Source organism: Marmota monax, unplaced genomic scaffold, assembly GCF_021218885.2.
Source record: "Marmota monax isolate L192 unplaced genomic scaffold, Marmota_monax_Labrador192_F-V1.1 WCK01_AAM20220418_F8-fsc00018, whole genome shotgun sequence".
Taxonomy (NCBI): domain Eukaryota; kingdom Metazoa; phylum Chordata; class Mammalia; order Rodentia; family Sciuridae; genus Marmota; species Marmota monax.
In genome coordinates, this window is record NW_026692201.1 from 14,332,749 (window position 1) to 14,346,403 (window position 13,655).

Here is a 13,655-nt window from a genome sequence, read left to right on the forward strand (position 1 = left end):
CCCCGCCGCTTCCTTCCCTCCCTACTCTTCCCTTTCCTCCCTCCAGGCCCGGCCCCTCGGCCCTGCGACTGGAATGCGCCTGCGTAGAAGCTGCCCTCTCCCTCCTCCTTTGCCGCCCTTCCTTCCCTCCGCCCGTCCTCCCCTACCCCGCCTTCCTTTCTCTCTCGGGTTTCACTAACTGAGTGCTCCAGGTAGTGAGCAGTTCAATTTCCCCACTACCCCGCCCCTCTTCCTCCTCTCCTCCCCACCCCTCGCGGCTCCTGCCGGGTGGAGGATGAAGCGGCTGCAGTGGCCCCAGCCCCAGCCCCAGCAGCGGCACCGACTGTGGCTGCGGTGGGGGTGGCCGGAACTGGGGTGGTGAAGAAGCGGCGGCGGCGGCTGAAGGAGCAGCAGCCGTCTCAGCCGCTTTCCCTGGGCTTCCCTTCCTCTTTACTGAAGCCAGGAAGTTTTCCGCTTCTGTGCATGTGTGTGCGTGAGTGTGGGTGTGTAAGGTGAGGTTTAGGTGGCGTTTGTGCTGGCATTGGGTTTTTTGCCCACTTCGCTTCCCGTATCCCAGGCTGCTCCCGATCTTGGGCTGTGGCCCGAAGAGGGGGCGCGGCGGCGGACTCTCTCCTTTTGTTGTTGTTTCCTCCGCCTAGGGAGCTGAAGTGGGGACACGTCTGGGTGGGGCGGCTCGGAGCCGGGGCCTACTGGCCCCCGGGGCTCCCGGGCAGGCAGGGTAGGCACGGTAGAGCGGGCTTCAACATGATGGCGGCCGAGGCCGGCAGTGAGGAAGGCGGCCCGGTGACTGCCGGAGCAGGAGGCGGTGCGGCAGCGGGCTCCAGCGCCTATCCGGCAGTGTGTCGGGTGAAGATACCCGCGGCCTTGCCCGTGGCAGCTGCCCCCTATCCTGGGCTAGTGGAGGCTGGAGTGGCCGCGACTCTGGGTGGCGGAGCTGCTTTGGGGTCAGGGTTCCTAGGAGCCGGGTCCGTGGCGGGGGTACTCGGGGGAGCTGGACTGACAGGGGGAGGCGCTGCTGCTGGCGTGGCTGGTGCTACTGCTGCCGCCGGACCTGGTGGAGAGATGGCTCTCACGAAGGGGACCATTTCATTGCCTTCTGAGACCCTCGGGCCAGGCGGCGGATTTCCCCCTCTGCCGCCGCCGCCTCAGCTGCCCAGTTTGGGCGCGGGCCTTGGCACAGTGGACGAAGGTGACTCTCTGGATGGACCAGAATACGAGGAGGAAGAGGTGGCCATACCGCTGACTGCTCCTCCAACTAACCAGTAAGTCATGATTTCTGTTCTTGGATTGGAGTAGATGGCACCAGGCAAGAAGTGGGAATAGACTAAAGCCTACCTTGTTCTTTCAGCTGTGATATGTTCGGAAAAGTTTTGAAGCTTCAGGTTTCATGGATCGGAATTTAATTTGATCAGTAATCTCCCCTACAGGCATACTCCCTGGCGTTTTCGTGTATTTATTGCTCCTCTGGGAAAATGTAAAAATTTAAGATGGGAAGCATGGGGAAAATGTGTATCTAGTGAGAATCAGATATGGGTTTGCCCCTCCCAAACTGAGGTGGTGTCCTAGGATTCAGCCGAGCCTGTAGCTATTAAGGCAGTCACAGCCTATAATAACCTGTGTTTGTTCCCCATCGAAGCTGGATGTTTAGTGAGAAACTAAAGTATAAATAATGAAATGAGTGTTATATTAATAAAATTTGGAAAACGCTCTGGTCAGAATGCTTTCTTTTTGTTAAATTGCAAATCCCAGCTTCTGTCTACCAAAATCACTAAAAGTGATTTAGAAGTGCTTCGATTACTTATGAGAAATCAGAAAAAAAAAAAAAAGCTCTGTGAATTACACGTATGATTAAGGCCCTACACTTCCAACAATGTTTGTAACTTGTTCTATGGAATTTCTGTTTATTAGTATTTGTGTAATACTTTTACATTGAGACTTTGTAAATACAAATTGAAGAAAACCAATAACTAATGGTGCTTCTCTTCAGCACTTTTTGTTGGTGGGCAATATAGTATTCCATTTGAAACTTAATTTTGATAGTTTACTTCAGAACATATAGGACAAATCACTTTTGTATGAGGTAGAACATATTCCTTACATCTACTCTTCATAAATGAAACTAGGTATGTATTTATAAAGGTGGGCCTCCATGAGAAGAAAATGTTGAGATGTGATGTGGTAGTATGCAACACTTGCTTGATACATCATTTCATCATTTTTAAATTAATATTAAGAAAATATTATATTAGGAAAAAAAGATTTGGTTCATATGGACAATTCAAAAGATTTTTTTATAAGCTTCTTTAGAGGATTTAGAAAGGACTTAAAAAACTAATTAGGAAAAGATTCTGTAATAATCATTTTTTACTTAAGGCTATACTTTTTGATAATTAAGGTGGAAAGTAATCTTATTTATGCCAGCTATGGTATAGAAATGTTGTATTCCTTTTATGTTATTCAGCAGTTTATTTTTTTGATCTAATTTTGTTCCAACATATATTTGTGTATTGCATACTTTCCTGGGAATGTTCTGGAAGTGTTCAAAATTCCATTTTTACACACCTTACAGTTACACAAATATTTATTAAATGCCCAGTACATGCTTAGTACTGTGGTTATAATAAACAGAATGCAGCTTCTAATATTGAAAGGATATAGTCTTGTGTCATTTCATAACTGAATTGGCTTGGGCATATTTAGCATTATAGTTCTTACATTGTTTTTAATAGACTTTTTTAAGAGAAGTTTTCGGTTTACAGCAAAATTGAGTGGAAAGTACAAAGTGTTCCCATTAACTTTTTAATAATAAACCTGATTGAGTACTTAGGAAAAATTGTGTTTGTGAGAATTTCATTAGGTGACACTTTTATCATTATATATATTTAGGAATAAGAATAAAATTGGTATGACTATATTGGAATTGTTAATGTTATAAAAAGTACCCTCTATTTCTAGTATTTATTTTTTCCAGTGCTGGAAATCAAACCTCATGCTTTCTTTGCTCATACCAGGCAAAAAGCTCTACCCACTGGGATACATCACCATCCTATTTTCTAATGTAGTTATAAACTTTTGTCATTCAGAAATACAAATTTCCTCTTCTCTCTCTTTTAAAAAAATATGTGCCTTAGATATCAACCCAGAATTCTTGGAGGCAATAAAGTGTAGTTGTTAAGCATGCAAATTGTGAAGTTGGTCAAGATTTGGGCTGGAATTTGTCTGTTACTTGATGAGTGATTTGGAAATGCTAGTGTTCACATCTGTAAAATAGGGTTAATAATGGTACCTCTCTTATGGTTATTTTTAAGATTTAATGAGAATTCTGAACTATTCAGCACAGTGCCTGGTATATAGTTAGTGTCCTAATAAATAAGCAGTCCCCCCAAATAACAGTAATGTAAGTTTATTGTCAATAGATTGCTTACTAATTCTTTTGTTAGAACATCTTCTTTATTAATAGCTATTTAATTATTTTGAGATAAGGACTCAGTATATTGCCCAGCCTGGCCTCAAACTCCTGAGTTAAAGTTATCTTCCTGCCCATTCTCTCAAGTAACTGGGACTACAGGTGCTAATACCACACTGGCTCAGAGAGCTGTTTTAGAGAATGTTTTGAACTCCAAAGACAAGCCTACCATGATTGATTTTATTTAAAACTTTATTTTAATTTTATAAGGGCTTCCAGCAAAAGGTAAAACATTTCTAGAAGTGACATTCAAATGTTCTATATAAATTTTTATTTTTATATGGAAGGAAACAGACTTGACAACTTGTTTAAATAATGTCAACTTTTGTAGAAAGAATTGAAGAAGTGTTCTTGGATTAAATAAATATTTGACTACTAATAACTGATCATTTTAGTTATTGATAGCGTGGTATTACAAAGGTGTGGGTCACATTATTGAGAACTAATAGTTTGATAGACTAGGGTTCTCTGGTCAGGAAAATGTTTAACCTTGTTTTCAGCTGGTTTTGTGCTGTTGAACTCGAGAGTCCAGTGGCAGTCTGTAGACCGATCAATGGAAATATATTAACACTATTAGTATTTTGTAGCCTGTCTGGGTGCATGATGCATCATTAGTCTCATGCTTATTACTAAGCATTTTCATGAGTTTGGTTAAGGCTGAAAGTGTGTAAGTTTAACTATTATTTTTAAAAATATCTTCCTTTCTCAAGTTTTTTGAAATAAAAAAAAAATTCTCCCTGTATTTTTTTTTTTTTTCTGCTGTGAAAATTTCTGTATCTAAAACTGCTGGCATTTCTTTTTCAATAGAAAGAAAGTTTAAATTAAAGGAGTTTGTCAGTGGTACTTTGTAATTTTATGGAACTTTTTCATAGTCCTTGTTACTTTTCTATAGGACTGAAGGGTGATGATAAATGGGAATTGTTCCCCTAGTGTACTTTTAATAATTTAGAGATTTTTGAACTGTTAGCCTGGAGTACCAGAGGCCTTTGATGAGAATCCAACCCACAGATATATATTGTTTGCTTTTAGTCTACTTGGAATATTTAGTAATTAGTTGCCATCTTTTAAAAATAAGAAGATGTCACATTTAAGAAGTCTTAATTTTTGTAACCTCTTGAAAAGTCACAGGATGTGGCTATACCTGGTGGCTGTTCCTGATTGAGAGTAGATTGTTAGAGCTGAGTAGTGGTTGCCAGTTTTATATGGGTAGTTGGCTCTCCATTTTGCTGTAGTTTCCACCAGGCATGCTTTGCCTTTGATATTGTTTGCCTGGCATCTGGCTTAGGTCTTGCCCTGGACCTAATAATATTTAGGCATGTAAAGCCTGTGTTCTTAAAGAAGAGAAAACAGAATTATAATAGCTTCTTTATTTCCTTAAAAATAATTTTACTGTCTTTATAAAAGTAAAATCATGCTTAATTAAGTTAAATAATTGTTGAAGGTTAATGTTAGGACATGTAGCATTCATTAACATTGTTACTGATTTCATTATAAGTATGGGTGAGTCATTGTTTCTTAATAAAAGTAATGGTGAGAATTGCAAAGATTAGTTATGGACAGAGTAGGTGCTGACCAGGACTCAAGATAATTTTACTGTATTTGTATAAGTGGTAGAGGTGCTTCAGGGATTACGGCAATGAGTAAAATGCTCCCTTTCTTAATGAGTCCCTCTTCCAGGGAAGTTTTAATTCTAGTAGGAGGAAGTTAAGTAAACCAATAACTACTATATTAAAGCTAGAGTAAGGTTAATATCATAACTGAATTATGAGCAAAGGGAATGGGGGCTAAAATAAGAAATTTATATAATTAAAATAGATTCATTGAGGGAAAGTAGCAGGTATAGTTTTCCTGCTGCTTAGTTTATTTTCTAAATAAGAGATTATAGGTTCTGATTTCCTTTGCCTAAGGATTATATCGGGTCAAAGAATTATGAGTTAAATGAGTGTAATAAGCTTTTGGTCCTTAGTGAGGAGTAGTCTCTGCTGAACTTTACCTGTGTTATAGAGGGAGGTTAAAGAGGGTGCCTGTAGTTACTGAGGTACAGAGCAAAACTGAAGGCTGCGATTGGTCTGAATGATTGGTAAGCTACTCTGGGTAAACTAGGCAAACTTTCTTGATGGAAAAAGAACAAGGACAGCCATAAATCAGGAAGAAAAAAGGGAAACGAAGAGCAGTCCTTTCTGGTTGTTTTACTTCTATTTCTTTACTGGTCTCATTAGAGAAAAGAACAGAATGCCTTCAACAACACTAAAATACCCAAAACAGTAACTTCAGTAGGGCAAATATTTATTATAATTTGCAGTAGGAATTACTACTGACCTTTTTTTTTTTTTTTTTTTTTTTAATTGTAGATGGACACAATACCTCTATTTTATTTGTTTGTTTGTGTGTGGTTTAGGGGATTGAACCCAGTGCCTCATGCATGCTAGGCAAGTGCTCTACCACTGAGCCACAATCCTGGACCCAACTGACCTTTTTTTGTTGCTTACTACCTAACAGGAAATATTCTTTTCCCTTTACTTGTTTTGGATATCTGTTGTTGCATAACTTTCCAAAACTTATTTGCAAAACCACCAACAATTATTATTATTTTTTAATTATAAAATTCAGGCAAGGCTTGATGGTGACTGTTCCACGTGTCATCTGTTGGCTATAATTCCAAGACAGCTTCTTAACTCATAAAGCTGGTGCCTCATCTGTGATGGCTTTTAAAGCTGGTGGATAGCTGGGCATTTTATTGGACATTTCTCCTCTTTCTTTCCTCCCTCTAGCCTCTACATTTAAAGAAGTGTGGGCTTTTTAATAGCAAGAAACATTCTAAGAGAACAAGAACATGTTCTTAAAGAATAAACCCCAGTGTGCTAATACTTACCAAACCTCTGTATTCCTCGTGCTTGCTAATGTTTCAATGGCCAATGCTAGTCCAGTGATCCTTTGGAAATTTAGTGTGGGAGGTGACTATATAAGAACACAAATACGGGAGGTGAGATTTCTTGAGGTCAATTAAAGGTAGTGTACCACATGTATTATTCATTTGTATGTATTGCAGGATAATATTAGATATTAGTGGGAAGACTGGGATGGGAGAAAGGACAAATATAAGTTCCTTCCTTAGCCCCAACATGATAAGTTGTCTTTCATTACATGAGTCATATCACAACAATAGATGTTATCTTTTGGCTACCATTATCTTAGTTTTAAACCAAAAATATCATCAGGATACTGCATATGGTTTGTTGTAGATATTTGTTTGATGGGTGTGTTATCTCCAAATCACCTGCAATATAATTCAGTTTGGGGCTAAGTTAAAAATAATTGTTACTAGGTACAACTTAATGATAACATCTTCATATATCTTATCTCAGCAGAGTTTGTGGTATAATTTTAGTCATTTTAGTGATTATATGATTTAATGAGTAAAAAAATGAACACTACATGACAAAATTATAAGAACATATAGGATTACTTAAAATGAGGGATTATTCTGAGAAATAAGATGATAAGAATTAACCTATAGACACATTGTACAAGTAAGTTTTATAAATTCAGAGTATATTTGTTGTAGAGTTGAAGGAATGAAAGACAGTAAATGAAAGAATGATGAAATTTCATACTATAATCGTAATTAGAATTTTTATAAAGTTTGATTACCTTTTGATATATGCATTTTAGTGATTGAGGGAACACTTATTGCCCAAGTTTGGAAGCTGACTGAGGTAGAATAGCTTGCTTAAATTCACATAGCAAGGAAGTGGTAGAACTGAGATAGACTTTTGTTCTCATATTTTTTCCGTTGTGTCTAGATTTGGGTAAAATTTATAATCAAGTTACTTTTTTTTTTCCATTTTTGAAGGGACTAGAAGGCAAAGGCCTACTACCCTGAATTTGCTAATCATTTTCTAGATGTCAGGCTTTTACATAAATATCTTATTCAGTTCTTATAACTTGATATCTTATTCAGTTCCTTTAGTTGACAAATATTATCTTAATATTTAATATTGAGAAAACTGTAATGGAAATGGAATTCTAATGCAAATACAGGTTGAGTATCTCTTATCTTAAATGCTTGGGATGAGAAGTGTTTCAGATTCTGGAATATTTGCATAGACTTTACCAGTTGAGCATCCCAAATTTGAAATCTGAATGAATTTCAGGTTTTCAGATTGGATATGCTCAATATGTACTATGCTTTTTCCTTTGCTTTGTTCCCTTTCAGTACATAGAATACCTCACATATATGTATGTATACCATACAAAACAGTATACAGCAGGGTTGGTAGTCAATTGGGTGTTAGGGACTATATTATGTCCCCCCCTCCCATTATAGATTGAATATCCAACCCTCAATGTGACTGTATTTGAATACAGGGCCTTTAAAAAGGTAATTAAGGTTAATGGGATCATAAAGTATAGCTCACAATTCCAATAGGACTGGTCTCCTTATAAGAAGAAACACAGGGGTGTGCATGCACAAAGAAAAGGTCATGTGAGGACACTGAGAAAGCTATAATCTGCCAGTGAAGGAGAGATGCCTTTGGAGAAATTGACTCTGCTGGCACTTTGATCTTTCAACTTCCAGCCTCCAGAACTGTGAAATTTTTTTTTTCTGTTCTTTAAACCTTTCAGACTGTAGCATTTTGCTATGGCAGCTTGCACTGACTAATACATGGATAATTTTGCATATTTAAGTATGGATTTGGATAATTTTGGAACAGATTAAATACAGCTACTACTTGAATAGAGTTCTCACTGTAGAAAAGGAAACCTTGTCTTACTTTACCTTCTTTTTTTTATGAGTCAGTGCCTTATATCTCTTGGCTATAACTGTGTTGAAAGATGGAAAGCTTATTTAAATTCATATCTGTTTTTTTAGGAAGATCTTTACACATGACTGTGGTAGCTATGGAAAATCCTGTGGATGAGATATCACTCCAGCAAGTTTTCTGTACTTATTGTGTGTTTCTTGTAATAACATTCAATATTACTTTTAATATTTACTTTTAACATCATTAATTATTAATTTACTTTTAATATTGAAAATAGTCAATATTTGAAAAAATTTTCTTTCTCTAATATATCTGTGTCAAGCTTAGGGAAAGACTTAGAGATCTCAACTCTTTTTGTCTTTTTTGTAGGTATAACTCTCTAGACTGGATTCTTACTTCAGACATATAATAAAACGGTATCCCTCTTCTGTCCTTGTTTGTCTATTTAAATATTGATCTCAATTTTTAAATTAAGCTTTTTCTTTTGAGATAGTTATCGATTCCATGCAGTTTAAAGAAATAATCAAGACATGTATCCTTCACTCATTTTACCTCAGTGGTAACATCTTGTGTAACTATAAAAGTGCAATGTTAAAACCAGGAAATTGACATTGATATAATGCACTTCTTCAGATTTTGCTCATTTTATACATTCACTTGAGTGTGTGCATGCATTTGCATGTGGTGTATTTAGTACTGTGCAGTTTTATTACATGTGTAGATTCATGTAATCATCGTCATATTAGAGGTACAGGAAAGTTTCATCCCACTAGGATCCCTTGTGCCATATTTCTATAACAAATTTTCTCTACTTCTCTCCCTTCTAACCCCTGGCAATCAATAATCTGCTGCTCATTTTGTCATTTAAAAATGGTTGTATAAATTGACCATGGAATATGTAACCTTGTCATTAGTCACTCAGCATAATTTCCTCCAACTTCATCTAAATTTTTTTATGTATTAAAACTTTGCTCCTTTTCATTGCTGAGTAGTATTCCACAATTATGGATGTACCACAGTTTGTTTAACTTTATTTGGACCTCTTCCAGTTTTGGTTACTATTTAATTTATGTGTAAGTTTTATGTGAATATAAGCACAAGTTTTTCATTCTTTCGTATAAATGCCCAAGAGCATGTTCACTTTTATAAGAAATTGCCAATCTGTTTTCTAAAATGGCTATGTCCTTTTACAATCCCACCAGCAATGTATGAATGATTCATTTTTTCTGTATCTTCACCAGCATTTGATATTGTCACCATTTTTTGTTTTAGCCATTCTGATATATGTTTAGTGATATCTCATTGTGGTTTTGATCTTCATTTTTCTCATGATTGCTAATGTTGAAAATCTTTTCACATGCTCATTAACACTTGTATGTACATACATCCTCTTTGCTAAATGTCTGTTCCTGTATTTTGCTCATTTTCCAATAGGATTTTTTTTTTTAGTGCTGAATTTTGATAATTCTTTATAAATTCCAAATATTAGTCCTTTGTTGCATATGTACTTTGCAAATATTTTCTTCCAGTCTGTAGCTTGTCTTTTTTTACCTTTTAGTTCTTAATAGAGCCTTTTGTAGAACAAATAGTTTTATTTTGATGAGGCCTAATATATCAGGTTTTCCTTTAATGGATTGTGGTTTTAGAGGTAAGTCTAAGAACTCTTTGGTTTTAGAGGTAATTTCAAAGAATTTTTTGCCTTGATTAGATCTCAAATATTTTCTCCTGTTTTTACTGTTTCTAAAAGTTATATAGTTTTGTTTTATAGTAAGTTCATGATTCATAATAAGTTAATTTTTGTATAAAATATGAGGTTCAAATTGAGGTTCACATTTTTTGCCTACTATAGTTAAATTGCTCTAGCACCATTTGTTGAAAAAGCAAGTATCCTTCCTCATTAGTTCTTGCACTTTTATTAAAAATCAGTTGGGCATATTTGTGTGGGTCTACCTTTTGATTTTCTGTTCTGTTCCATGAATCTGTGTCTCCATGTACTAATTAATACAGTAGTCTGCATTTATCCTGTTTCACTTTCCTCATTTTTATTTTTCATCAGCTGTGGTCCAAAATACTAAATTGAAAATTCCACAAGTTAATAATTCATCAAGTATTAAATAACTTTTTAAAAGTATATTGTTAGAATTGTTCTATTTTGCCATTTTTTATTGTTGTTAATTTCTCACTGTGCCAATTTGTAAATTACACTTATCATAGGTAGAGAAAAACATACTATATATAGGCTTCAGTGTTGTCTTTGGTTTCAGTTACCCACTGGGGGTCTTACCATATCCTCTGAGATGGGGGGACTACTGTATCACACTTGATTACTATTGTTATTATGTATAATGTCAAGTGGAGTGATTTCTTCCCTTTATACTTTTTCATTATGTGTTAGTATTTTAGTGATGTTGCCTTTACATTTAAGTTTTAAAACATGCTATTCCCTGTTTACAAAATCTTTGCTGAGATTCCTTTAGGAATTGCATTGATTTATGGATGATTTTTGGCAGAATTGATGTCTTTATTGTCATGGGTACATATGGGATGTGTGCCTTCATGTATTTCTCTAAGTCTTGTTTTTTTTAAATGAACATTTTATAATCTTCAGTATATAAATCCTGTAATCTTTTGCTAAATTTATATTTAATCTGTTTATTTTATTTGAAATGTTTTGTAAATGTTACTGTGTTTTAATTTTAGTTTCCACATGCTCATAGTATATAGAATGTCATAAAAAAACGCAGTTGGTTTTTGTATTTTGGTCTTTTATCTTGCAGTCTTGCCAAGCTTACCTTTTAGTTCCTAGAATTTTTAGATTCCATGGGATTTTCTATACAATTATGTCATCTGTAAATGTGGACAGTTTTCTTTGTTTCTGATGTGTGTGCCCATGTTGGATAAGAGTGGTGAGAGTGGAAATCCATGCCATAGTTTGTTAGTTGTCTTAAATAGAAAGGATTTAGTGTTCAACCATTAAGCCTATGATGTTAACTATAGGCTTGTAGTTTATGTAGTTGGTAGGTGCTCTTTATCAGGTTGAGGTAGGTCACTTTCTTCTGCTCTTCTGAGAGTTTTTATTATGAATGGTTTGTTGGATTTTGTCAGGTGTTTTTCCTGAGTCGCTTTTTATGAGCAAATGATTTTTTTTTTTTTTAAGCTGGTCGATGTGGATTTTTGAATGTTAAGCCAGCTTGCATATCTGGAATGAATCCTACACGGTCATGGTATATAATCCTTTTCAAAGATTGCTGAATTCAGGTTCCTGATAACATGTTGAGGATTTTTTTGTCTTAAGTTCAAGAGAGATACTGGTCTATAAGTTTCCTCCGTATGTCTTTCACTGGTTTCAGTATTTGAACTATACTGACCTAATAATATAATGTAGGAAGTTTTCCTTCCTCTTCTAGTTCTTCGAAGAATTTATGAAATATTTATTAAGTGTTCTTTAAATATTTGGTTAAATTCACTTGTGAGACTATCTGGGCCTGTGGGCTTTTTTTTTTTTTTTTTTTTTTTTTTGTATTTTGGTCTTTTCTCCTCCCCTACTTTTTTTTTTTTTAATTTTTTTATTGTTGGTTGTTCAAAACATTACAAATTTCTTGATATATCATATTTCACACTTTGATTCAAGTGGGTTATGAACTCCCATTTTTACCCCATATACAGATTGCAGAATTACATCAGTTACACATCCATTGATTTACATATTGCCATACTAGTGTCTGTTGTGTTCTGCTGCCTTTCCTATCCTCTACTATCCCCCCTCCCCTCCCCTCCCCTCCCCTCTTCTCTTTCTACCCCCTCTACTGTCATTCATTTCTCCCCCTTGTATTATTTTTCCCTTTCCCCTCACTTCCTCTTGTATGTACTTTTGTATAACCCTGAGGGTCTCCTTCCATTTCCATGCAATTTCCCTTCTCTCTCCCTTTCCCTCCCACCTCTCATCCCTGTTTAATGTTAATCTTCTTCTCCTGCTCTTCCTCCCTACTCTGTTCTTAGTTACTCTCCTTATATCAAAGAAGACATTTGGCATTTGTTTTTTAGGGATTGGCTAGCTTCACTTAGCATAATCTGCTCTAATGCCATCCATTTCCCTGCAAATTCTATGATTTTGTCATTTTTTAATGCAGAGTAATACTCCATTGTGTATAACTGCCACATTTTTTTTATCCATTCGTCTATTGAAGGGCATCTAGGTTGGTTCCACAGTCTTGCTATTGTGAATTGTGCTGCTATGAACATCGATGTAGCAGTGTCCCTGTAGCATGCTCTTTTTAGGTCTTTAGGGAATAGACCGAGAAGGGGAATAGCTGGGTCAAATGGTGGCTCCATTCCCAGCTTTCCAAGAAATCTCCATACTGCTTTCCAAATTGGCTGCACCAATTTGCAGTCCCACCAGCAATGTACGGTGGGGTCGGGCTCCAAATTCCTCAATAGGACACCCATAGCACAAAAGTTAATAACTAGAATCAACAAATGGGACTTACTCAAACTAAAAAGTTTTTTCTCAGCAAAAGAAACAATAAGAGAGGTAAATAGGGAGCCTACATCCTGGGAACAAATCTTTACTCCTCACACTTCAGATAGAGCCCTAATATCCAGAGTATACAAAGAACTCAAAAAATTAGACAATAAGATAACAAACAACCCAATCAACAAATGGGCCAAGGACCTGAACAGACACTTCTCAGAGGAGGACATACAGTCAATCAACAAGTACATGAAAAAATGCTCACCATCTCTAGCAGTCAGAGAAATGCAAATCAAAACCACCCTAAGATACCATCTCACTCCAGTAAGATTGGCAGCCATTAGGAAATCAAACAACAATAAGTGCTGGCGAGGATGTGGGGAAAAGGGTACACTTGTACATTCCTCCCCTACTTTTTAAAAGGTTTTAAATTATGAATTCATTATTTTAATTGTTACATGGCTACTCATTTATTTTGTTCTAGTTAAATTTTTAAGTTGTGGTTTTTGAGGAAATTGACTTATGTTTAGATACATATATACATGCATTCTGAAAGGTTATCTCAGGCAATACAGGAAGAAACTTTGTTGTCTCTGTACAAGCATTTACTAAGTGATGGAAATAACTTTCTTAAGTTGAATGGGAAGCAATGATAGGCCTTTTTTTTTGCTTTGTTTTCTTAGGTTATCTTCTTTGAAGAGAATATTTTTTAAACTAAATCATTGTTAACTTATTTATTGAGCAACAACTGTGTAGAATATTGTTTAAATGACTGTAGGTATCTCTCTACATTTGTAAATAGATAGACAGGTACATACTTAACTTTTTGTATCCACTTAATTTGTAATTTAGGGTGGCTGCCAAAGCACAGATTCAGAGGAATTGCTAATCACTGGGTTAAGTAGTGACCATATGAATATTTAGGAATATTTTATTGCTTTGTAGTTCCCAC

General features: G+C 36.2%; 1 protein-coding gene across 1 annotated transcript in view; it reads left to right on the forward strand.

The window, feature by feature from the left end:
- Window positions 1-80: 80 nt before the first annotated feature.
- Window positions 81-13,655, forward strand: part of Rasa1 (RAS p21 protein activator 1) — a 106,657-nt gene continuing 93,082 nt past the window's right edge. The window contains exon 1 of the mRNA XM_046428235.2: window positions 81-1,262. Coding sequence (XP_046284191.1) covers window positions 745-1,262 — 518 coding nt within the window. The 5' untranslated portion in view covers window positions 81-744. The remainder of the gene's footprint in view (window positions 1,263-13,655) is intronic.